The 24,333-nt window shown below is 53.9% G+C and overlaps 7 protein-coding genes across 7 annotated transcripts; 6 read left to right on the top strand and 1 right to left on the bottom strand.

Moving 5' to 3' along the window:
* Positions 1-365: 365 nt before the first annotated feature.
* J4E79_002059 (uncharacterized protein) lies at positions 366-1,342 on the bottom strand (the record flags this gene model as incomplete). The annotated part of the gene is given in 2 exon segments (XM_049350962.1): positions 366-411; positions 429-1,342. The coding sequence occupies 2 exon segments, from the start codon at positions 1,340-1,342 to the stop codon at positions 366-368; spliced, it is 960 nt and encodes a 319-aa protein (XP_049214801.1).
* Positions 1,343-2,469: 1,127 nt separating this feature from the next.
* On the top strand, positions 2,470-4,038 carry J4E79_002058 (uncharacterized protein; the record flags this gene model as incomplete). Its single annotated transcript, XM_049350961.1, has 2 exons — positions 2,470-2,523; positions 2,575-4,038. The coding sequence occupies 2 exons, from the start codon at positions 2,470-2,472 to the stop codon at positions 4,036-4,038; spliced, it is 1,518 nt and encodes a 505-aa protein (XP_049214800.1).
* Positions 4,039-4,961: 923 nt separating this feature from the next.
* J4E79_002057 (uncharacterized protein) lies at positions 4,962-6,766 on the top strand (the record flags this gene model as incomplete). Its single annotated transcript, XM_049350960.1, has 2 exons — positions 4,962-5,198; positions 5,267-6,766. The coding sequence occupies 2 exons, from the start codon at positions 4,962-4,964 to the stop codon at positions 6,764-6,766; spliced, it is 1,737 nt and encodes a 578-aa protein (XP_049214799.1).
* Positions 6,767-8,934: 2,168 nt separating this feature from the next.
* On the top strand, positions 8,935-16,031 carry ACC1 (acetyl-coenzyme-A carboxylase; the record flags this gene model as incomplete). The annotated part of the gene is made up of 5 exons (XM_049350959.1): positions 8,935-9,132; positions 9,203-9,373; positions 9,432-9,526; positions 9,586-14,447; positions 14,497-16,031. 5 exons carry the CDS (start codon positions 8,935-8,937, stop codon positions 16,029-16,031), a joined length of 6,861 nt encoding a protein of 2,286 aa, XP_049214798.1.
* Positions 16,032-16,770: 739 nt separating this feature from the next.
* Positions 16,771-17,225, top strand: J4E79_002055 (uncharacterized protein; the record flags this gene model as incomplete). The annotated part of the gene is made up of 2 exons (XM_049350958.1): positions 16,771-16,959; positions 17,028-17,225. 2 exons carry the CDS (start codon positions 16,771-16,773, stop codon positions 17,223-17,225), a joined length of 387 nt encoding a protein of 128 aa, XP_049214797.1.
* A 379-nt stretch (positions 17,226-17,604) lies between these two features.
* On the top strand, positions 17,605-18,996 carry J4E79_002054 (uncharacterized protein; the record flags this gene model as incomplete). Its single annotated transcript, XM_049350957.1, has 1 exon — positions 17,605-18,996. One exon carries the CDS (start codon positions 17,605-17,607, stop codon positions 18,994-18,996), a length of 1,392 nt encoding a protein of 463 aa, XP_049214796.1.
* Positions 18,997-19,511: 515 nt separating this feature from the next.
* On the top strand, positions 19,512-20,492 carry J4E79_002053 (uncharacterized protein; the record flags this gene model as incomplete). Its single annotated transcript, XM_049350956.1, has 3 exons — positions 19,512-19,569; positions 19,616-20,333; positions 20,408-20,492. The coding sequence occupies 3 exons, from the start codon at positions 19,512-19,514 to the stop codon at positions 20,490-20,492; spliced, it is 861 nt and encodes a 286-aa protein (XP_049214795.1).
* Between the last annotated feature and the right edge of the window lie 3,841 nt (positions 20,493-24,333).

The raw sequence follows: 24,333 nt of genomic DNA, 5'->3' as shown, positions 1-24,333 counted from the left end.
TTCGCTATCATGCAGCGCAATACAAATTAGTGAAATAAGTGACATTAGCGAGGTCTGCATCGCCTACATTCGCGCTGCTTCTTTAGGGTCTGGCCTTGTCCCTATAACGATCTTGCTTTCCCAACCCAATCTTTGCGAATATCTTCCAATCTAAGGAACCGAGTGCGCGGTATATGCGAGGTGGCTCGGGTTCTCCAGTACTATCTACCACGGTGGCCAAGTTGTCTTTCATGTACACTCGAAGTTCGTCTTTGAGACGCGAGGGTGTAAGCCGTGAGTGGTATATCGTGCTCAGGCCTTGAGCCTGCATGCGTGGGATATGTCCATCTAGTCGGTTAGCACTGTGTATATGTGGATTGCATGTTTCAATCTGCAAGATGTGCACTGGTCTTGAGGACGGGCGGTTTGAAACTCCAAAGCGTTCCCACAAGTCGATCAGCTGGAATGGCTCGACAGCATAACCAGTAGCGAATCGTAGCTTCAGGGCCAGCTCAACATCCATAGCGTGTTCACCGGCGTTACCGGTTCCGATCATGGTTCTTGGGGTAGCGTCACCTCCGAGGACTTTCAGAAGGCGGTTCATCCATTCGTTCACGACACGCGAGGAGCGTCCAAACTCTTCAAACTCGAGCTCGCCGTTCCTGACTTTTGGCTTTGACTTCCATTTGATACGCACCATGGCATGCTGATTTTGTCCGGTATCTCTGTTGTGATACAATGCCCAATGTAACCCAGCGGCGTATACTTTGCAGTACTCGAGGACGGATCCGGGAATCCGGTTGTCAGCATCAATGAAGCCGACGAACTTACGTCCAACAAGCTTCGTGATGATCACACCGAGTATCATAGCCTCTCCTTTTCCGTTGTTCATGCGTGGAACATGTGTTTTCCCCTCGGGCGTACTTGTTCCTGGGTGTTGCAACAGCTCTGGCATTCCGGCTTCCTTGAAGGCGCGGGCGAAGGTTGACTCACCTTGATGATGTACCATAACAGATCGACTTGCAACCTTTCCGAATTTGAGCAGCGACTCGCACTCCGCCTTGTAGTTTGTCTGGTTGCTGTTCGAGATGAAGATGACAGAACAATGATGTGGAATACCACGAAGAAGGCCTTCGAGAACTGTGATATCTTCATCCATGCAGGGAACTACGATTGCCAGATTGCGCTCGATGCTTTCGATTGAATCTGGAGTGATGACAATGTTCTCCTGATTGACAGAGGTGTTAGCCGTGCCATCACCCGATGTGTCTTGACCGCCTGCGTCCAGTTCCGAGACAGAAGACATCTCGCGTAGCTGCACGTTCCCGACCCGGGTGATTTCTGGGCGGATGCTCAATCTCATGATGAAGATAAGCTGATTATCGAAGTGGACTCAGTCTTGCAGCGGTTCTGATAATGGAGTAAGGGTGTATGAGGAATCAAAACGTGTATACTCACATAGGTCTTATAAAGAGATTCTTGCGGTCTGCTCGATGCTGCTCTTGACTGCATTGTTAGGCGCAATGATAGAACGTTTGACTCTATGTGATCGACGAACTATTCATAGCTATCAGTACAATCTTTCGTGCGGAGCTAATTGCAGTGTGAATCCGAGGAAGGCTAGGATTTGATAGCCGATGTCGGCGTATGTCAATGTTGCTAGACACGCTGTAGCAGAGGTGGGTCCAGGATAACGTTGCATTGTGTCGGGCTCTGCAGCGATTCGACCATCGAGTATATCGGGTACTGAGGGTGGCGGTGCTTGTTTGGCACTGACGCGTTGTTGACATTGTCAAGTGCCGCAATTGACAATCACAGTACTGGTGACCCTTCCTCATGAAAATGTCCCTTTACCGGGAAAATAGAGTGGATGAATTGGATCGGTTACGTTGCGGTGATGATGCATTGCATGTAGCCAGTGTATGAAACGATGGATGTCTTTCTCTCAAGCGAGTCTTTCCACGTCAAACACGACCGGCCGTGGTTGCTCTCGGAGGATACTTTGAACTGCGATCAATACCCCGAAGAGTTCTCGCAGTCCCTTTGAGTGCTCCTGTCTCTATAAATGTGTAGTCACGCGCCGTCGCGCCCTCCCACAATGGATGCGGCATGGTGGTGTCGTTTCGTCTGACGCGCTGTCGGTACCGTCGCGGCGCGCGCGTTGCTCAATGAGGCAGACAGATGACATCTCAACACTAGAACCTCATCCGGTCTTCTGCGAGGCTTGGGGCGACTGCATTGGGCGAGGGCTAGTGCTGGCGCGAGTGGTGGTGTTAGTGGAAGGCAGTTGCACCAGCGAAGTTTGTCCAGTGGAAGCTCGGCTATCCGCTGGAGCTCTGGCCTCGCCCGAACGCCTCCATGACGTCTGCAGCTGGTGACACCAGAAGCGCTATGCGGACCCGGAGACTGAGAGCTTTCCCCGCGTTTGCGATGCTTTTGTACTATTTCCTGCATCCTTCTTAAGTCGTCATTTCCCCGGATTTCCCTGCGATGGCTTCCAACGATAATCCCGACAAGATGAGCTACATCTACAACTCGCAGCTCGTGAGCGCCCCTGACATGTGAAGATGGACACTGGCTGACATTGAACGTTAGGATGCCTTCACCCTTTACCACATCTCGCACGAAAAGGAAGTACATAGCTCGGTCGGCCCTGTACTTCCTGCCCTCGGCCATGCTTCGTCTGGCGCTCTAGGAACCGTCGTTTCGAAACTCCTAACATACCCTCTCGACGTCGTTATTACGCGCCTTCAAGTTCAGCGACAGCTACATCACGGCGACGCGCACCCACACTACAATGGCTTTCTCGACGCCATCGAGAAGATATACGAGAGGGAGGGCGGACCAAAGGCCTTCTACAGCGGCGTAGTGCCCGAGGTTGTGAAGGGTGTCGCCGACAGCTTTCTGTTCTTCCTAGCGTATTCATATGCGCGACAGAAGAGGCTCGAAGCGCGAGGCACTGGACACAGCTTGCCGGCGCTCGAAGAGATTGGCGTTGGCGTCGTCGCAGGCGCCTTCTCCAAGTTCTTCACCACGCCCATCCAGCAGATTGTTACGCGGAAGCAGACGGCGGCGATGATGCGCCAGGAATCGTCGACCACCATACCTCCACTCTCCAGTACCAAGGACATAGCACATGAGATTATGCGCGAGAAGGGCATACAAGGCTTCTGGTCTGGCTACTCTGCCAGCTTGATCCTGACATTGAACCCTTCCATCACCATGCTTCTGCACAAGGCCCTCCTACGACTGGTTGTACCCAGGGCAAATCGAGACGACCCCGGCGCGCGCATGACGTTCCTTCTCGCCGCCATAAGCAAGGTCCTCGCCTCTACCGCTACCTACCCGTTCTCCCTCGCGAAGACGCGCGCCCAAGTGTCCTCACAGAAGCCCTCTTCCGGCATTGGTGAGACTTCCGACAAAGAGAAGTCAGACGAACCACTTGAGTCGAGAGCACTACAAGCTAGGCAGCGAACTGTGTTCAGCACCATCTTGCGCATCGCCCAGACTGAAGGAATCTGGGGCTTGTACCAGGGTCTTGGAGCGGAAGTGCTCAAAGGCTTTTTCTCTCATGGCATCACGATGTTGATGAAGGACCGCATTCATGCTGTCATCATCAGCCTGTACTACACTGTGCAGGGCGCGTTGAAGAAGTACCCCAGCCCAAGTGAAGTCGCACAGTCGGCATCAGACAGCGTTCAGGGCGCCTATGAACAAGGCAAAGAGCAGGCTAGCGATGCTTATGCGAAGGGCGCCGAAGTTGTCGGCAACGCAACAGAATCGGCAAAGCACGCCGTTTCACAGGGCTCACAGCAGGCGCAAGACCTTGTTGAAAAAGGCAGAGATGCTGTTAGCGAGGCCGCAAGCAGCGCCTACGACCAGGGCAAGAACGTGCTAGACAAAGGACAGGATGCTGCCACCAATGCCACTCAGCAAACTGGTGAAGCGCTTGAGCATGGCAAGAGGGCCGCAAGCGAGGCATCGCAGCAGGCCAAAGACGCTGTTCTGGACGCCGACATCAAGGACATCAATGGCCCTGACAAGGGTATCAAAGAGTGAGCCATGCAGCAGGTGATTTTCTCAACGCCTTCAGATTGTACATATACCCGATTGATTTTGTAGTTCTTTGTCCAAAGGCATGTCTGGATGGAGGATGTATTTTTTTTTGGTATGGTTCGGCGTCAAAAGCGTGCCTGACTTTCGTAATGCATAATGAGCGAATAATTGCCGGGTGAACTGTCCATCTACCTTGGGCGATCTGAAACGTCAGGGTGTCAGTATCCACTGCCACGCTTCGAGTAGCTGGTATGTCCATGTACCTAGGTACCGGACGCAAGCGTTCCAATGATATCGAGTCTGTGTCGAAAGTAACTGCAATGGAAATCGTGTTCACGCCAGAATAGTACCAGCGCGTGGACTGGAAGCAGGATTTTCCAGCCTTGCGGGCTTTGTTGTCTCTGCTGCGCTGGCTATTGTGGGGATGGCTGGTCACGGTACGTCGCATGTGTCATGCCGGTGGCTGGTTGCAGCGGTTGCCCTGGAGGCCAATGCGCTAACCACCTGGCTCCGCCCGCAGCGCCTCCATCATCAACAACCACGCCTGGCGACACATTCGACTGCATGCCGCAGTTGAGCGGCGACTAACTACTAATCTGCACAGGAACAGGGCAACTATTGTTTGCGCGACATTGCGAGCGCGAAGAACCGACTCGAAGTTTCCGATAGTCGGCGGCGCATGACTGGCGACACTCACAGCACGGCCATTCGACAAAAGCGGAATCGTCAACATCCCGGATACCAAGAGGGCAGCCGCAACCCACGCGCACACCACCAGCTGCGGCATTCTATGTCGTAGACGCCGGTGACGACATAGACCGCGACTGAGCTGCTGTGTGTTGACGTCTCGTCACTGCACCCCGCCCAGCTCATTCCCCTGATCACCGCACGCTGTTGGCAGTCGCAGCCCAACCCCCACCGCCATCATGACGACCACCGGAGCGCAGTCTTCGCCGAGCCGGGGAGGATGGAGCAGCATCGAGGAGGAGCTGGCTTACTACAAGTCTCAGTACGAGACGCTGGAGATGGAGCTGCAGGAGTTTCAGGCATCAAGCAAGGAACTGGAGGCCGAGCTCGAGCGCGACGTCGAGGAGAGCGAGAAGCGGGAGCGCAAGCTGCAGGAAAAGGCAGAGAAGCTGGGGTTCGAGGTTGAGGAGTGGAAGGTGCGTGGCCTCCGACACAGTCGGGGCGGATGTATGCCCAACAGACAGTCACTAACAAGACACCACAGACAAAGTACAAGCAGAGCAAGGCCGAGGCTAACAATGCGCAAAACACTCTCCAGAAGGAGATCACCACGATGCGCGAAAGCCAGCGCGCCCTCCAGATGCGACTCCGCGACATCGAAGTACAAAGCGACGATTTCGAGCGCCAGGCACGCCATCAGACATCATCACTCGAGGACGTGGAATCCAAGTACAACGTGGCTATCGAGCGCAGCGTCATGCTGGAAGAAGAGATCAAGATCGGAGAGCAGGAGCGAGAAGCACTGCGCATAGAAACACAGCGCCTTAGGGACGAACTGTCAGACCTGCGGGTAGAGGCGGAAATCACGCAGGAGAAGTTGCGCATCGCAGAGGAGACGATTGAGAACCACCACGTGCGTAAGGTATCCAACCATCTCTCGGGCGATGCCCTGAGGCCACGCTCGCCGGTCTCCGAGGCATCGACCACAGCAACCACCGTCTCCTCGCCCACAGCTGCTTCGACCCCACCACACTCGAAAGCAGATGGCCTACACACGGACGCGACTCCTCCTTCGCCACCGCTGTCCGACGCACCGATCACGACTAGATACGTACCCTCGACGCCCATGCCCAAGCGAAAGAACTCGTATGCGCCGCTGGACCCAGGTGCAACCCCTCGCGCCGGCTTGTACCAGCGAGTCCCAAGGCATTCACGAGGGCCCAGCATGTCAGCATCGCGACCAAGTACAAGTGCCAGTGGTCGGGCGACGCCCTCTATACGAACGACTGCACCCGCATCGCGAGCGCCTAGACCGAGCTTTGGAAGTGCTGCACCGCCGCCAAGCTTGCCTAGGTCAGGCTCGCTCGTTCAGGTTCGAGGGCTGATTGGTAAGATGCAGAAGCTCGAAGAACGGGTACACGCAGCGCGATCCAAGCTCCCTGCGCCAACTACGACCCCACCGCGAGCCAGCCCCCGAAACGGCAGTGCCATGGGACACCACGTGCCAAGCACTGTTACATTGAGGAGCGGCAGAAAGCGCAGCTCCCACGCATCAGCGGGCTCGTCAGTCCCTGGCGCCTACGAGTCGGGTGTAAGCCGGCTGTCATTCGGCATGTCGACCTCGTCGCGCGAGCCCACCAGCAGCAGACCTGCCAGCCGAGCATCCATGTCGTCGCAGTCAGCAATACAGCGGCCGGCAAGCAGAAGCAGCACCCGAACGCCACTCGGACATTATTCGTCTTCGTCCATCAGCGGAACGGAGCCCCGGATGCCAAGGCCAAGGAGCTCTATGAGCGGTCATGGCCACTCGCATTCGCTGTCCATGTCGCGGCGGGATACAGACGCCAACAGCGACGGAAGCGGCGTCTCAACACCGATGGGCAGGCGACTTACACTGGAGAAGACAGGCATACCTACACCAAGCGGTATACCAAGGCGTCAAAGTGCAGGACGCAGGGCAAGCAACAACATGGACAACGGAGACATGGCGCCTCCTGCTCGGCCACGAAAGATGTCGACGCAGGCGGAGGAAGAATCATACTAGGGAGGAACGGCGCATTGGTAGGAAGTTAAAGGACCCGCATAACCACGTGTGTGTACCTCTGGATCAATCTCTGGTGCATGATTTTCACGGCACTATACCTCATGCATTCTGGAGTCGGGTTTGCGATGCATATGTGCTAGAGTTTGGGAAATGGGACACGGACGGGGTGTTTGGTGCAGGTTGGTCAGGCATGGTTGCACATAGGGAGGATGAAGAAGAAACTCGAGAGGTGCCCAGCTCCTTTGAGGGCAGTTACATATTACTTTTACATTCAGATTTCTTTTGTTCGAAACCAATATACCCCGAATTCCATTCACCGCTAGGCTCGCCGTTGCTTCTGTGCACATAAGCCCTTCTGTTTGTTTCACATCTTAATCTCGAGATACTAATACTATTACTACAGAACTCACGTGCTCTCCTTACTTCAAACGGAGTAGACTGCTCGTTCTGGACGAAAATCTGGGGTAAAGTTGCATGCATGCGCAGCCGCATTGGCGTTGGTGGTCGCGTAGTCGAAAATCGTACGATTCTGATGTCAAACGGCGGCCTGTCCCGCCGCGTTGACCCAAGCAGGAACCAGCACCAGCTACTCGCGCAAGACCCTGGATCTTCGGAACGCGCCTTCGGAATCTAGCTTGCTTTATCTGGATAGGCATCCTGGCTTGCTTTATCTCGCAGATGTCGCTACCAAGCTTGCAGTCGTTACTGTAAAGATGCGGGCGGCAGTACTACGGGGCTTTGGCCGGCTGCCCTGCGGCGGTACCTGAGCACAACGTTTGCGACCTATGCTTACGCGGGACATGTTTTCTTTATTACTTCTACCCGGCTTCTCACGCCGTCGTAGACTACTAGACTGCTGTATGGAAGCCGGTACTTTTTTGTTTCAGCGTCATCTACGGTGTGCTAAATTGAGAGTGTGCTTGATGTTTGTTCCGAGAGCGGCCGCTTTGGGCGCTGATTGGGTGGCTGCGATCGGAGTCCGGTGGGAGATGTCGGGGGAGGAGACCCGAGCATTACTCTTGATGTTACTCTGGCGTGCTTTGGCAATTGTGAGACGGGTGTTTGGTTATTTTGGGAGATAGGTGTATGGTGGTGTGAGGGCTTAGTGGGGTGGGGAGGCGGCGGTGGTGAAGAGGTGAGATGGGAGATGTTGAGACGATATCTAGGTGGGCAGCTACGTGTTGGGAGAGGGGTAAAGTTTGAAGTGGCGGTGATAGCTATCAACTCAACCCTGAACAGCCAGCGGATCAACGGCAGACGGGAGGCTTGACCAGCTGTTGGTGAGAGATAGCCAGGGCTCAACACATGGGCATGCAGGTACTCGTGCTCGGGTTGGGTCTCGCAACAAGCAACTAATGCGGAAATGCTCCCAACAGACCTAGAACAGATGCCGCCATGGCGAGCAAACTCTCAACATGCTGTACCCATCGATCGTGAAAAAATGCGGCAATCTTGACTTGATCCAGATAGCTGGCTAGTCAGTCAGCGTAGCTAAGTAGTGAATTGGCCCGTAGACCAGCCGTCGTGTGTACATAATCGGGTTCCGAAGGGCTTCCGAGTCGTCTACCGTGGCTTCGAGAGGGATGGACAGGGGCGTTATGGGGGACGTGGTGCAGGGCCTTGCCGTCTTCGGCATCGCTGGCGATGCGATAGCTCAACAGTGCTTCGGGAAGTGCATTGGGGTGTTCCGCTATGGCTCTAAAAATTTAATACATACGTGAGCTGCTCCCGGACGCTTGCGACCATTTCTCCTCCTCTTGCTCTGCTGTATTACCTCCCTCCCACATACTATTTACCTTGTTGTGCTGTACTTCTCCTCGTACGCACTACTAGTCCCTCTTTCGATCAACTCCACGCGTTCGTTGTTGGTGCTTCCTCCCGGCGCCGCATAGAATTCCTGGCATTGAAGATTGCTTTTGGGTCTTCCACACCGACACTACGACTGTCCTCTACTAATAGTCTGCTCGGGCCCTCCCACCGACAGAAACGTTAGAGACGCACACGTCGATTGCAGAGCATCGTCGTTTTCGGGTCAATCAGATCTACATTCGACACTAGAGGCCGAGCTCCAGCTTGCCCTTACCAGTGGAAAATTGACCGGACCCTCACCGAACCGCAACCCAACTTCGCCTTCGCTCCTTCCTCCCCACATCCCAATTCCTCGGTGCATGGGATTGCCTTCACACATCATGGCCGGAGCTGCACAGAACGGAGTCAACGGGGATGCTAATGGCGCCCCGAGCTCCTACGCCGCCAAGTTCGATCTTGCTCCGCACTTCATCGGCGGGAACAACCTCAAGGTAGCGTCGCCGGGCAAAGTCAAGGACTTTGTGGCGGCGCACGACGGACACACGGTCATTACCAATGTGAGCGAAACTCTGCAGAGGAAAGTGGTGGTGTTGAGAACGCACGCGCTGACCAGTGGCTTCCCCGCAGGTGCTCATTGCAAACAACGGTATCGCCGCAGTCAAGGAAATCCGCTCGGTGCGGAAATGGGCGTACGAGACATTCGGCGATGAGCGGGCGATCCAGTTCACCGTCATGGCGACGCCCGAGGATCTGCAGGCCAACGCTGAGTACATCCGCATGGCAGACCAATACGTCGAGGTACGTGCTCCCCCAGACAGCGGCGACGAGCGATGCGTGGCTAACGGCGACTATGCAGGTACCCGGCGGTACCAACAACAACAACTACGCCAACGTCGAGCTAATTGTCGATGTGGCCGAGCGCATGAACGTGCACGCCGTCTGGGCCGGATGGTGCGTATACAGCCCAACGAACGTCGGATGAGGGCTCATGGCTGACTTTTTGCGTCTAGGGGACACGCCTCGGAGAACCCCAAGCTGCCCGAATCGCTCGCCGCCTCGCCCAAGAAGATTGTCTTCATCGGCCCTCCCGGGTCCGCCATGCGCTCGCTCGGCGACAAGATCTCGTCCACAATCGTCGCACAACACGCCAAGGTGCCGTGTATCCCCTGGTCGGGAACCGGCGTCGACGAGGTCCAGGTCGACCAGCACGGCATCGTCACAGTCGAGGACCACGTCTACGACAAGGGCTGCACAAAGTCATGGGAAGAGGGTCTGGAGAAGGCCAAGGCCATTGGCTTCCCCGTCATGGTCAAGGCCTCGGAGGGCGGTGGCGGCAAGGGCATCCGAAAGGTCGAGCGCGAGGAGGACTTTGAGCAGCTGTACAAGGCGGCTGCCTCTGAAATCCCCGGATCGCCCATCTTCATCATGAAGCTGGCGGGCAGCGCGCGCCACTTGGAAGTCCAGCTGCTGGCTGACCAGTACGGCAACAACATCTCCCTGTTCGGACGTGACTGTTCGGTGCAGCGACGTCACCAGAAGATCATTGAGGAGGCACCGGTAACAGTTGCTGGCTCAAAGACCTTCCAGGAGATGGAGAAGGCTGCCGTCTCGCTCGGACGACTCGTCGGATACGTCTCTGCGGGTACCGTCGAGTACCTCTACTCGCACTCGGACGACAAGTTCTACTTCCTCGAGCTGAACCCCCGTCTCCAGGTCGAGCATCCTACCACGGAAATGGTAACGGGCGTGAACCTCCCAGCTGCCCAGCTCCAGATTGCCATGGGTCTCCCACTGCACCGTGTCCGTGACATTCGTCTCCTGTACGGTGCCGACCCCCACGCCAGCTCTACCATCGACTTTGACTTCTCCAGCGAAGGCAGTGCCAAGAGCCAGCGTCGCCCCACTCCCAAGGGCCACTGCACGGCCTGCCGTATCACCTCTGAGGACCCTGACGAGGGCTTCAAGCCTTCCGGTGGTACTATCCACGACCTCAACTTCAGGAGTAGCTCCAATGTCTGGGGTTACTTCTCTGTCAGCTCCGCTGGTGGTATCCACAGCTTCTCCGACTCGCAGTTCGGTCACATCTTCGCCTATGGCGAGAACCGACAGGCCTCGCGGAAGCACATGGTTGTTGCGCTCAAGGAGTTGAGCATTCGTGGTGACTTCCGCACGACAGTTGAGTATCTCATTAAGTTGCTTGAGACTCCTGCGTTCGAGGACAACACCATTACCACTGGCTGGCTCGACGAGCTCATCTCCAAGAAGCTGACTGCTGAGCGTCCCGACACCATGATCGCCGTCATTTGCGGTGCTGTTACCAAGGCACATGTCGCAAGTGAAGCGTGCGTCAACGAGTACAAGACCAGCTTGGAGAAGGGTCAGGTGCCTTCCAAAGACGTCTTGAAGACGGTCTTCCCTGTAGACTTCATCTACGAGGGCTACCGCTACAAGTTCACCGCGACCAAATCCACCATTGACAGCTTCACCTTGTTCGTCAATGGCACCAAATGCTCGGTCGGCGTCAGGGCACTTGCTGATGGTGGTCTCTTGATTCTGCTCAGCGGAAAGTCTCACAACGTCTACTGGAAGGAGGAGGTCGGCGCCACCCGTCTTTCCGTTGACGGCAAGACCTGCCTTCTCGAGCAGGAGAACGACCCCACCCAGCTGCGCACACCATCGCCCGGTAAGCTCGTCAGGTTCCTCGTCGAGAACGGTGAGCATGTTGGTCAGGGCCAGCCTTTCGCTGAGGTTGAGGTCATGAAGATGTACATGCCTCTCATCGCCCAAGAGGCTGGTATGGTCAACCTCATCAAGCAGCCAGGAGCCGTCCTTGAGGCTGGTGACATTCTCGGTGTCCTAGCTCTTGATGACCCTTCTAAGGTCAAGTCGGCCCAGAACTTCACCGGCCAGCTTCCCGAGCTGGGTGCTCCTCAAGTGCCAGGAGCCAAGCCACCGCAGCGATTCGTCTACCTGTACTACATCCTGCAAAACATCTTCCAGGGTTTCGACAACCAGGTCATCATGCAGAGCACGCTCAAGGAGCTGGTCGATGTCCTCCGCGACCCTGAGCTGCCATATGGCGAGTGGAACGCACAGGCTTCCGCTCTCCACGCCCGTATGCCCCAGAAGCTCGATGCTACCTTCTCGCAGATCGTTGAGAAGGCCCACAGCCGCAACCTCGAGTTCCCCGGCAAGGCCCTCAACAAGGCTTTCCAGAAGTTCGTTGAGGAGAACGTCGCCAAGGGTGATGTTGCGCTTCTGAAGGCCGCATTGGAGCCTCTTTCCGATGTCATCACTCGTTACTCTGAGGGCCTCAAGGCGCACGAGTACAGTGTAATGATCAAGCTCTTGGAGATGTACTGGTCTGTTGAGTCGCTTTTCTCGTCTCGCACGTCGCGTGATGAGGAAGTCATCCTCAAGCTCCGTGACGAGAACCGCGACAACATCATGAGTGTCGTACAAACTGTCCTCTCTCACGCCAAGGTTGGCGCGAAGAACAACCTTGTCCTTGCCATTCTGGACTTCTACCGACCCAACAAGCCCGGTGTCGGCAACATTGCCAAGTACTTCAAGGACACCCTCAAGAAGCTCACCGAGCTTGAGTCGAGGCAGACAGCCAAGGTCTCACTCAAGGCACGTGAGGTGCTCATCCAGTGCGCTATGCCCTCGCTTGAGGAGCGTACTTCGCAGATGGAGCACATCCTGCGCTCTTCCGTCGTTGAGTCCCGTTACGGCGAGAGCGGTTGGGACCACCGTGAGCCCAACTTTGAAGTCATCAAGGAGGTTGTTGACTCCAGGTACACTGTGTTCGACGTTCTGACCCAATTCTTCGTTCACTCAGACCCATATGTCGCTCTTGCTGCGCTTGAGGTATACACTCGCCGAGCTTACCGCGCGTACCAACTCCAGAACATCAACTACCACAACGAGGGCGAGCAGCAATGCTTCCTCTCCTGGGACTTCATCCTGCGCAAGGTTGGCGAGGCTGAATACGGTCTCGCTGTTGAGCCTTCTGAGCCCGGTACTCCCAGCACACCAGGATTTGAGCGTCCTCCTCGCATTCAGTCACTCAGCGACATGACTGCTTGGCAAAACCGATTTGAGGGCGAGCCTACCAGGAAGGGTGTCGTCGTTCCAGTTGAGTACCTCGATGACGCGGACGAGCTCATCAGCAAGGCGCTCGACATCTTCCCTAATCTCGGCAAGGAGAAGAAGGGTGGCATCGGCCTGAGGGAGGGTCTTACCCTGAAGCGCACTCCTACTACTGGAGTAAACGAGCCCAAGCACACTGACGAGCTTACTGGTGTTCTGAACATTGCTGTCCGCGACATTGAAGGCAGTGATGATAAGGAGATCCTCGAGCGCATCCTGCCCATTGTCGACGACTTCAAGCAAGAGCTTCTGTCCCGCCGTATCCGCCGCATCTCATTCATCTGCGGTCACAAGGACGGAACCTACCCCGGCTACTACACTTTCCGTGGACCCACATACGAGGAAGACGCTAGTATCCGTCACGTCGAGCCTGCTCTTGCCTTCCAGCTTGAGCTTGGCAGACTTTCCAAGTTCGACATCAAGCCCGTCTTCACTGAGAACCGCAACATCCACATCTACGAGGCTGTTGGCAAGGGCGCTGAGAGCGACAAGCGCTACTTCTTGAGGGCTGTCGTCCGATCTGGCCGTCTTCGCGAGGAGATCCCCACTGCCGAGTACATGGTGTCCGAGACCGACAGGTTGATGACTGACATTTTGGATGCTTTGGAGATTGTTGGTACTTCGCAGGCTGACATGAACCACATCTTCATCAACTTCTCGCACGTCTTCCCTCTTAACCCCACGGAGGTTGAGGAGGCTATTGGCGGTTTCTTGGAGCGCTTCGGTCGACGACTCTGGCGTCTTCGTGTCACTGGCGCTGAGATTCGCATCATTGTCACCGATCCTGCCACAGGCATTCCTTACCCTCTTCGAGTCATCATCACCAACACCTCCGGATACGTCATCCAGGTTGAGATGTACGCCGAGCGCAAGTCCGAGAAGGCTGGCAAGTGGCTCTTCCACAGCATTGGTGGAACCACCAAGATTGGTGCTCTTCACCTCCAGCCCGTCTCGACTCCTTACCCCACCAAGGGAGCGCTGCAGCCCAAGAGGTACAAGGCTCATCTCATGGGTACTCAGTACGTGTACGACTTCCCTGAGCTCTTCCGCCAGGCGACCGAGAACAGCTGGATCGAGGCTATCAAGAAGCACTCGTTCCTCCGTGACAGGCAGCCGGCGAAGGGAGAGTGCCTCGAGTACTACGAGTTGGTGCTTGACGACACTGACAACCTGGCTGAGGTCAACCGTGACCCTGGCCACAACACTATCGGTATGGTCGGATGGATGGTCACCGCAAAGACACCTGAGTACCCCCGTGGTCGTCGCTTCATCATCATCGCCAACGACATCACCTTCAAGATCGGTTCCTTCGGTCCAGCGGAAGACAACTTCTTCCACAAGTGCTCTGAGCTTGCACGCAAGCTTGGCATTCCGCGAATTTACCTTTCTGCCAACTCTGGTGCTCGTATCGGTCTTGCTGAGGAGCTCATTCCTCACTTCTCTGTTGCATGGAAGGACGCCGACAAGCCCGAGGCTGGTTTCGACTACCTCTACCTGACACCTGAGAAGTACGAGCACTTTGTTGATGGCAAGCGCAATGATGTCATCTGCGAGAAGGTTGAGGTCGATGGCGAGAACCGCTACAAGATCACTACTGTTATCGGTGCTGAGGATGGTCTTGGTGTTGAGTCGCTCCGTGGTTCCGGTCTCATCGCTGGTGAGACATCGAGGGCGTACGAGGACATCTTCACCATCACTTTGGTGACTTGCCGCTCAGTTGGTATGTATCTTCTTCACGATGTCCAAATTCGTCTACTAACGCTAAATAGGTATTGGTGCTTACCTCGTCCGCCTTGGTCAGCGTGCCATCCAGATTGAAGGACAGCCAATCATCCTCACCGGTGCACAGGCCATCAACAAGCTGCTTGGTCGTGAAGTTTACACCTCTAACCTCCAGCTTGGTGGTACCCAGATCATGTACAGGAACGGTGTCTCACACTCGACTGCCGATGATGACTTCGAGGGTGTCTCCAAGATCGTCCAGTGGCTGTCATACGTACCCGACAAGAAGGGCAGCCCCGTCCCGATCTCGCCATCTGCCGACAACTGGGACCGCGACATCACCTACTACCCACCTGGCAAGTCAGCCTACGATGTCAGGCATCTCATCGCCGGAAAGGAGGACGAAGACGGTTTCCAGTCTGGTCTCTTCGATCGCGGTTCGTTCGTTGAGACTCTTGGTGGTTGGGCCAAGACGGTTGTCGTCGGTCGTGCTCGCCTCGGTGGCATTCCTATTGGTGTCATCGGTGTTGAGACACGCTCGGTCGAGAACGTTACACCTGCTGATCCCGCCAACCCTGACTCCATCGAACAGGTCACATCCGAGGCTGGTGGTGTCTGGTACCCCAACTCCGCCTTCAAGACTGCTCAGGCTATCAAGGACTTCAACAACGGTGAGCAACTGCCGTTGATGATTCTTGCCAACTGGCGTGGTTTCTCTGGTGGCCAGCGCGACATGTACAACGAGGTCCTCAAGTACGGTTCTTACATTGTTGATGCGCTCGTCAAGTTCGAACAGCCCATCTTCGTCTACATCCCTCCGTATGGCGAGCTCCGTGGTGGATCTTGGGTCGTTGTTGATCCCACTATCAACCCTCAATTCATGGAGATGTACGCCGACGAGGACTCGCGTGGTGGTGTGCTCGAACCCGAAGGTATCGTCGGTATCAAGTACCGTCGGGAACGTCAACTCGACACAATGGCCCGCAACGATCCTACCTACGGTGCTCTCAAGCGCAAGCTGAACGACAAGGCAACACCGGAGTCCGAGCTCAGCGAAATCAAGGCCCAAATGACCGAGCGCGAGAAGAAGCTTCTACCTGTCTACGGTCAAATTGCCCTCCAGTTCGCCGATCTGCACGACCGCTCCGGCCGCATGCAGGCCAAGGGTGTCATCCGACAAGCCCTGCGATGGCAAAACGCCCGCCGCTTCTTCTACTGGCGCCTTCGCCGCCGTCTCAACGAGGAGTACATCCTCAAGAAGTTCGCCGCTGCCGCCTCGCCTACACACGACAACCCCATGGCCAACCCGCTCACCCGCAGCCGTGGCTTCGAGATGTTGAAGCACCTGTCCAACATCCCCAACTGGGAGCAAGACGATATGGCCGTAGCGACCTGGTACGAGGAGAACAGGCCCCTCGTCAGCGACAAGATTGAGCAACTCAAGACCGACGGCATCGCGCTCGAAATCGCACAGCTCATGCGCAAGGACCGCGAGGGTGGCCTAAAGGGTGTCATGAGCTTGCTCAGCACCCTGCCCACGAGCGAGAAAGAGGAGGTGCTCAAGATGCTCAGCAGGGCGTAGTAGTACCAATGTTTTCGATTATCATTCGCTTTAACGGCATGGCATAGCATATGGGGTGGTGTTTCTTCAATTTTCTGGGTGGAATTGGGAATGGTGATGATGGTGTAACTTTAGCGTTGCTACGGTGCGACTGCGTTGTCTTTTCGCAAATTCCCCCCTTCTTTAGCTTATCAGTTTAGTTACTACATAGATGAGGAAGAACAGGGCGGGGTGTTGGGAGGCACTTCCGTTCTTGTTCTTTCTCGTTGTTTAGATGTGTAATTGATCTTCAAGTTCAAAAAATCTTGGTTGCTGTGCTTAGTGTGCTGGTGGTGGTGCTTGCATCCCGCGTCCCACGTCCCCACGTGGCTTCGCTTTATCGTCGGCCTTACACCCCGCGCCTACGAAGACACTCATTGTGCTCCTTGTCTTGCTTTTTGGGGATGTTGCGGCTGCGCGCTCCTTCCCGTTCCTTGGTGATGCTTATAGCGTGGGAAGGAAGGCATGCAGATCGGCCGAACTCCACTTTCAGCTGCGGGGTTCCGTCGCGGTGATACGTCACTAGGCCGCAAAAACAGCATCACCGATGCAGAAAAATCGTTCGTGGTTTGGAGCTCCATCAATCATCTTGAGTACTTCCTTCCTCCCTTTCTCACATATACATACGCATACTCATCACCTACGCGACTCCCATCTTCCAAGCGAGCCGAAAAGCTTGAACAACAGACTACACCCGAAAGAGAAGACAGCAACACCCAAGATGGTCTACACAATCGTCGTTCACCTCCTCGCCAAGGAAGACCAGGAGAGCATCAGCAAGCTGAGTGCTAAGCTTGTGGAAGCGAGTCAGGTGTACAGCAAGGATAAGGAGACGCTGAGTTGGTTCGTTATGCAGGATACGGTGGATAAGAGGAAGTTTACTATTGTTGAGCGGTATTTGAAGGAATCTGTGAGTTCCATACATCGATGATTGCATTGAAGATTACCGGAACAGCAGCATACTAACGTCCGCCGCAGTCCCAGCAGTACCACCTCAACAACCCATACTGGAAGACTTTCGATCCTTACGTCATTCCGCTTTTGGCTGCGCCTATGGATTTGAGGCGTCTTGAGGAGTTGGACACTACGGTTACCTCGGCGGGTTCGCATTATCATGAGGATGCTGTTAAGTCTGAGACGAGCGTGGGCAACATGTTCCAGGGTACTGATGCTTAAATTGAGATAGGCGGCCGGCGTGCTAAACCAGGAAAAATGTAAAACGTCACAATCTACCATCGCAGCAGAATGCGACTTTTTGAATCATCTTCGGATCCTACGCCGTTCCTTCGTGGGTGTTGTTGGCGTTGCGGAAATGATGACTGGCTCCTCGTCTACGGGCCATTGCGTAACTCATCAGAGTACCGTGGTATTGGCTGGGTAGAACCAAAGTCTGACTTCCACACGATTATTTAACGAAGCTAATGTTAGAAATCTACTTTCCCGCCTACCCAACATTTAGCTTTCAATGCTATCAAGCTGACATCCTCATTTTATCTCCAACTTGCCACGACCATACACCCAGTTCTAGTCGATACCTCCATCTCAGAGTGCGATCATGGCCGAGCTTGAGAACCTACCGGACGATCTCCTGCTTGATATCGCGCTGCGCCTTCAGCCACCCGATCTTAAAGACCTAGCCCTAACTGCACGCGAGTTCCGCGACATCGCGCAAGAAGCTCTCCACACTTCCATCAGTCTGAGGAAGTATTCCCAGTCTCTTCTGGAACTCCTCAGAACCCTAGTACAACGGCCAGATCTCGCTAAGAAGGTCCGCTCTTTGCAAATAACGGGATATTGTGGTGTTCAGCCAATTTACAGATTAGCTATAATCTATGAGGAGTGCTGGGACCAGGTCGTCACACACGCAATAAAGTCGACACAATCTTGGCCCATCGATCAGATGAAGTGGGTTAGCTTCGTCAAATATGGCAATCTTTATGCTTGCATTGGCCTACTGCTGGTGTTGACAGATCAGCTGCAGACTCTCACGTTCTGCTCTGGAGATAACGAGGATTTCATGACGCCACCAAGCCTGAGTCTGACGTTCCCTGGCATAGCCGAAGCGCATGATGTTACTGCTCCTGATCTTCTGCTTCTTCCACAGCTCCGAAGGCTATCTGGCGCTTGGGGTGAAATGAACAGGTCTTGGTCTACCTTTCCAAAGCTGCTACACCTGGAGCTTGATTGTACAGAGCTCGTAGCATGGGACAAAGAACCAGTCATCCTATTTCATGGTATCACTACCTTGACACTACGGCGCCCAACACTTTACGAATATCAGCCAGCGGATACACAAGACCTATCGCCTTTCTTCCAACGGGTCCCCGCCCTGAGGTCTTTGCGCTTGTGTTTTACCAATTGGAGAAAAAAAGATGGCAACATGTATGATGGTGTTCGGGCTTATTATAGCTCTTATGATCCCGGCATCCCGACAGAAGAACGCATATGCTACCCTAAGCAAGGATTTACGTCTTCCATCATTATCGATCCGCTGATCCCTGCCTCACATCTTCTGGAAGAGCTGGAGCTAAAGTGCTCTGACACCGGAGATTCTAAACAGATCGACTACCTCCGACCATCACGATCGTTGCAACGTTTCACTTTAATAAAGCGCCTATCCATTCCGCAAAGTGTTCTCATCAACTCAACCCCCTACGGATGTTCCCCTCTCCATCCGTTCGAGGCGCTGCCGCCGAATGTAGACTACCTTAATGTAGCTGATCCGACTACCGCTGTGATAGAGTGGATCTCCGGAGTTCTGGATGACCGCAGCAAGCTGCGCAGCTTGAAAAGAATATCTCTCGACTTCGACAACGACCCGAAGCAGCGAGTAAAGGACTATAAAGAGGCTGGAGTGGAGATTTTTGGTCGGCTGCTGGAGGCAGGCATATCCGTGCACTTCGAGAACGTACGTTTAGTCTGTCTTGAGGCTTGCTGCAAAGAGTGAGGCGACCTTCTGGACATACTACTTGCGCTGCTGGAGACTAGGGGATGTATATTCAGAGCATAGGTAGTGTTTCTTGCGGCCACTGGAGGCTTTGTTGTTCAATACATGAGATAGTATTATAGACAACGAATGACAATATTTTCAGCGTGAGCTAAGCTGCTTAATACTACCAATTAGTACAAGAACCCCTAACATCTTTCAATGCCGCCGAAGTTTGTGTCGAAGTTGCTATCGCAAAGAGAGTCGTTACCTAGTACTTAGGCGGATAACTCTTGGTGACTGGAGGATGGACTGTCGCCTTCACCTCACTTACTTGAAAATCGAAACCTCCCGTCTTTTGCTATTGTGTCGCAAGGACAATAAGAGCGATCAAAATCGTAATTCTCTAGAAAAACTGCTCTCGCACTTATAACCGTATCCAACAATTCCTCAATCTTCTTCTATCATCCAATACCTATCCTCAAAGAGCTTTCTGCCTTAACCACGACATCGACACTGACTATACCTAGGCGATCATGCTGGACGCAAGCAACATGGAGCCAATTACGGGTGACCGCAAGGCATATTTCGAAGGTACTCCACCCTGCTCTCACGTCACGCTCTTGGCTAACTCTCACAGATCTCCGCAAGAACCATATCCCTCAATTCTTATTTCGTACTTGGAGCAGCAACAGCGGTGGAGGATCAGAACACGCAACTAACAGTGTCAAGGAGATCATTCCGCACGGCTTCATGAAGAAAGCCTCTGGAAGCAGATTCTACGACAAGCCTGAAAGTGAGCTTTACAAAATGGTGCAAGACCATTACGACACCGAATCTGTTTTCACCTCCGAATTTAGCTCATGGACGGGGTCACTTCACCTAGCTCTCTGCTATGCTGGATCCATAGAAGAAGAATACGGTCCCCACGTCGCAATCATGGACACACACCAGCTGGATGGAGACGTCTTGGTCTGGCATGTTCCGCACCTGTTCAAGCCCGACGGACTTCATGAGTACTTGGCTCATGGACCAATCAGAGGCATTGGATACAAGGCCGTATCGTACAAGACGTTAATGTCAGCTGGTCTGGCACAGGTATTTCCCGAGCTATTGGAGACCGATCTCGCTGACTGGGGTATGAGCTCACGCAACGGGATGTTCAACGGGCCCCCGATTCCATTTCCAACGGACAACATTGAGAAATCTGACGAGATGAAGCAGATTCAATCAATCGCAAACCTTTACGGCCATCTTTACTTACCAGTAGCGACTAGTCTGATGTGTCTTCGGCTTCGACCTTGGTTAGGCTCGCGAGCTGTTTGCAAATACGAAGCCAGCCAAGGATATTTCGAGGGGTAATTGGCTTTGCAAAGGTGTTGTACTGACCGAGTCTCCCATGGGTCCGCACAACTTTCCTGACGTCCGACAGTGGATCAAACTCCTCCGAGCCATCTCTGAACGCACAGATTGATGAGTACAAAGGCTTCGAGAACGAAGATGGGTTCGAGGATTAGGGGCTACGGAGATGGCGCTGGGCACGTAGGCTTCTTGATAGGGAAGGCTGGAGGATACAAGGATGTATTGATACTGTACAGATAACGGTTAAAGTCAACGTCGACTCTTCGGTCCTTTCTCGTATCTCAAGAAATCGCGTTGTGCTCTCTCGTGTTCTGTTTAGGCTGATACACGGATGCGTATACTGCATGCCTGGGCAGATGTATCCGGCACAATACATCCAGCAATAATGTGTACATAGGTATTTCTGCGATGGGACTAGCATGCATTTACAGGTGCTGCTCCATGTCTGACGCATGTCAACAACGGTCTTCATTAGTATCTGAGAAATGATCTGTTAAGCTCTGAAGTCATTCTCATATCATTATTACACATACATTCATGATCATGCATCGATTCAAGGCCGAGAAGCTGCACGTAGGCCAAGCGATGCTATTGCAGAGGCTAGATTGCTCTCTTTCAAAATTAACAGTGTAAAAGATACGTACAAGTCACACAATACGAGCCTCGGCGTGTAGCTAGACTCATCATCACGATCGCCTTTACAAGCAATATTGATTCCAGAATCCAGAGTTTCTTCACAGATGATTAGAAAAGGTACTTAACGCTACCAAGAGCTACGGCTAAACTAGTGCATCGAGACTTGGGCCGCGAGAGAAGGCCCGGGGTGAACGAATGGCTTTCCGCTCCGGATGTACACTTAATAAAGAATCGATATCACATCTCTGAAACAAATCAATCGCGCTAATATACAAGCCGCACTACCCCATGGTGTCGGTCGACCACGTGCGGGCACTGTACCCGCCTGAAGCGTTTACTCATCAAACGACGTCAAGTGTTGTTCTAATGCTGTCATGCATAGTTGCGAATAGTGGCATTCAAAACTCGTGGGGTTTGGATCATGCACACAGCCCCCTCTGCAAATGACGCCGGAGATGCAGTCGAAGAGATCACCACCTAGAGATCGAAAAAGGAAGCAAGAAAGGTGGCTCTGGACTTGAAAGTAGAGCACCACACCCTCAGCCGGCGATGCTCGCCTGAACGCATGCGCCTTAGGTACAGCACCTATACGCAGCTGAACGCCTTTACCTAAAAGCTCTCCCTTTCTTTGTACCGAGGCGTTGCGGAGGCATCTCCGCCAGGCTTGGCCGGACTCGCGTGCCCAGGAAGACAGAGAAGCAACTCTTGATCTACACTGCACAGCCAACGGTACGGGAGAAGCAAAAAAGAGCGACAGATGTCACGCCTAAAACCTTGCAATGTATCGCGCAACTCCGCCATTGCATGCTGTCAGTACGCTGTCGGCCGGGGGTGGCGATGTGGATTGGTGGTGGGTTCTTTTTGAGCGAGGCGCACGAATGAGGTGCGCCGGAGCAATGAGCGTTTCTGCTCAGCCCGGTGTTTACGCTTTTGCGGCATGCAACAGGATACACAGTTACATTGCGGATTTTCAGTTCTGATGTACCGCGATAGGCGAGGTTTCCGAGACCCGTTGACAGTGACGGCGGGGGACGTTGCGCTGAGATCTCCCCTCGATGAAGAGCATGGTTTCGATCTCGTATACTCGTATGGAGGCCTGACGTCATTTCTCACGAGATCGTGGTTGCAATTCGTCATTTGTGGTTGCAGACGCTCTCTCTCCCTAGAAATCTAGGATACGCTGTCGACACCTGCACAGTAAAGGAGAGTCAATAGTAAGGTTCCTCATCTACAACGATTGTCGTTGTTCGAGATGTTTGAAGTGCAGCGGGGGTCTACCTTGTGACCGGGAGAGGTAGGTCCTGCCAGGCCTGGCTGGAATTAAGGTTGGCGTTAGAGCACCTAGTGATCCGTTTCGACACATCTGACGTACCAAGGTGTGAGTAAATGCCCCGAAACGGAGCCTGTCGGAACCCTGTGCTAACGACACCATTTCCCGCTATCACATCATTCCGCGAAGGTGTTCCGAAAGAGCCACGTGTTAGCGTTGAAGCCACTGCAGGTAATTTGGTTGCGAAACGGAGACGGCACCGATCATCCTTACATCCCGAGCCAGTGCTTCGAGGCTGGCCAGGTCTGGAATAGAGAGACGACGGTACCATGCGCACAACTTACACACAAATTGCAGCCATCATGCACCAACAAGATATAGTAGTGATATCTCGTGCACCCCTGAAGCTTGTGGTTAGAGGATAACAAGCGTAGAGCTCACCGGCCGGTGACGGTGGGGACAGAGTCCCAGATGATGGATGCAGGTGCGCTGTCACGCAGGTCCAAATGCAGTAGGCCATCGTCGTTAGTCTGCGCCGCATGCTGTAGTTTTCTCGCGTAAAACAGGTCCGCAATACTCGTAGCGAAAATTCTGCTCAGTGCTTGATCTTCGGGTACGCGATGGAACTGCAGAAGGGATGCCTGGCGGGATTGTGGCTGTGTCTACTGTCTACCGAGTTGTCAACGACTTCTGTGGGGCGCTCTCCCAGGAGACGGACGATCAGGATCAGCACCGACTGCGGCTGATGGTAACCGCACGCCGGATCGGCGTTAGACTCTTGTTCCCGTGCCAAGAGATCTTGATTGTCCCGGGTTCTCTTTCGCATGCTAATCCGCGTATATGACCACGAGCGATGTTCTCCGAGCCGACTACGCTTGGCAGCATTAGTTGACGGGAAGTAAATGATCCAGCTCGACGGGAGCTGTCAAGATGTCACTTTGTAGTGTTGAATAGTGATGTTGAATAGTGATGTGGGAGTGAATGCGAACCCGTCGATTTCTGGAGGTACTACACGACTGCGTCATGCTGTCCTGCAGTCAGGGCAAGTCGTAGCGGTCGCATCGCCTACCCTGGCCGTCCGAAATATTGATTTTGCAGCGTGAGTGCCAGCAGATGTGTGAGAACGGCAGGTGAAGCCGATCTCAGCTGGGAAAAGAAGGGTCGAAGGTGGCTGAGCCAACGATCTGCGGCTCGCGCAGCTTAGTCATATGCAGGAACCAAGCCTAATTGGCAACCGTCAGCTGCCGAGGTCACAACAGAGACCTCATTCGACTGGAAGCGAACGTGCACCTAGCGCGTAAGAGACAGTGGGAAATTGTCCGCTCAACATGGGGAAGTGACAAATTTCACAGCCGACATTACCTAGATTACCATGTTTGCGAATTTGCATACCAACGCGAATGCGAAACAAGTGCGAAGCTCTAAGCTGCCATTAACGAGAGCCTTCCATGCAAGCAACGACGGTGCCTTTAAAATTGTTCAAACATGACCGATAGACTCCACGGCGACAATTCCGCTGAGGACTGCGTTCGCTTGTCGCGTGCGGAAGATGATGTTAGTTCTAGCGATGTATCTAGTGCACGTTGGAGCGAGATTGTAGGGCTTCGATCTACAAAGAGATCTCTGATCCAGGTCCGTGGGTCTCCGATAGTATCTTCAGCTAGTGGGCCAGGAATGTGGGATCTTGATGACGCCCCCAAACTGTAGCTTTTCTGGTTAGCATCATGCTTTCGAGCCTCGGACAGATAAAGGCGACACACACTAAGCATCAGCGGAGCGATGCCGATTCGCTGAAAACCCCAAAGTGTATTGAGATTATGACAGCCATAGCAGCGTGCAGTAAACCAGTACACAGCGCGATGGTGCCAGTTAAAACAACGCACTTGCATCGCGATAGCCTTCACTATGCTATTGAGAGACAAGTGCGCCATCTAGAAGAGCGTCTGACACTCTCCAGATCGACCGCTTCTGGCTTCAAGGCGTCCAGCTTCCGCATAGCTGACAGCTTTGACTTGAAGTGTCTGCTGCCTATCGTTTCATCTTGTTAGCGCAAATCTAGGATACTGCAACGATCTAAAGCTATGGAGAAT

This window comes from Alternaria viburni (assembly GCF_023758015.1).
Source record: "Alternaria viburni strain BMP 2772 chromosome Unknown scaffold_3, whole genome shotgun sequence".
Taxonomy (NCBI): Eukaryota; Fungi; Ascomycota; class Dothideomycetes; order Pleosporales; family Pleosporaceae; genus Alternaria; species Alternaria viburni.
Note: the sequence above shows the minus strand (reverse complement) of the source record. Positions and strands in the feature narration are given on the sequence as shown.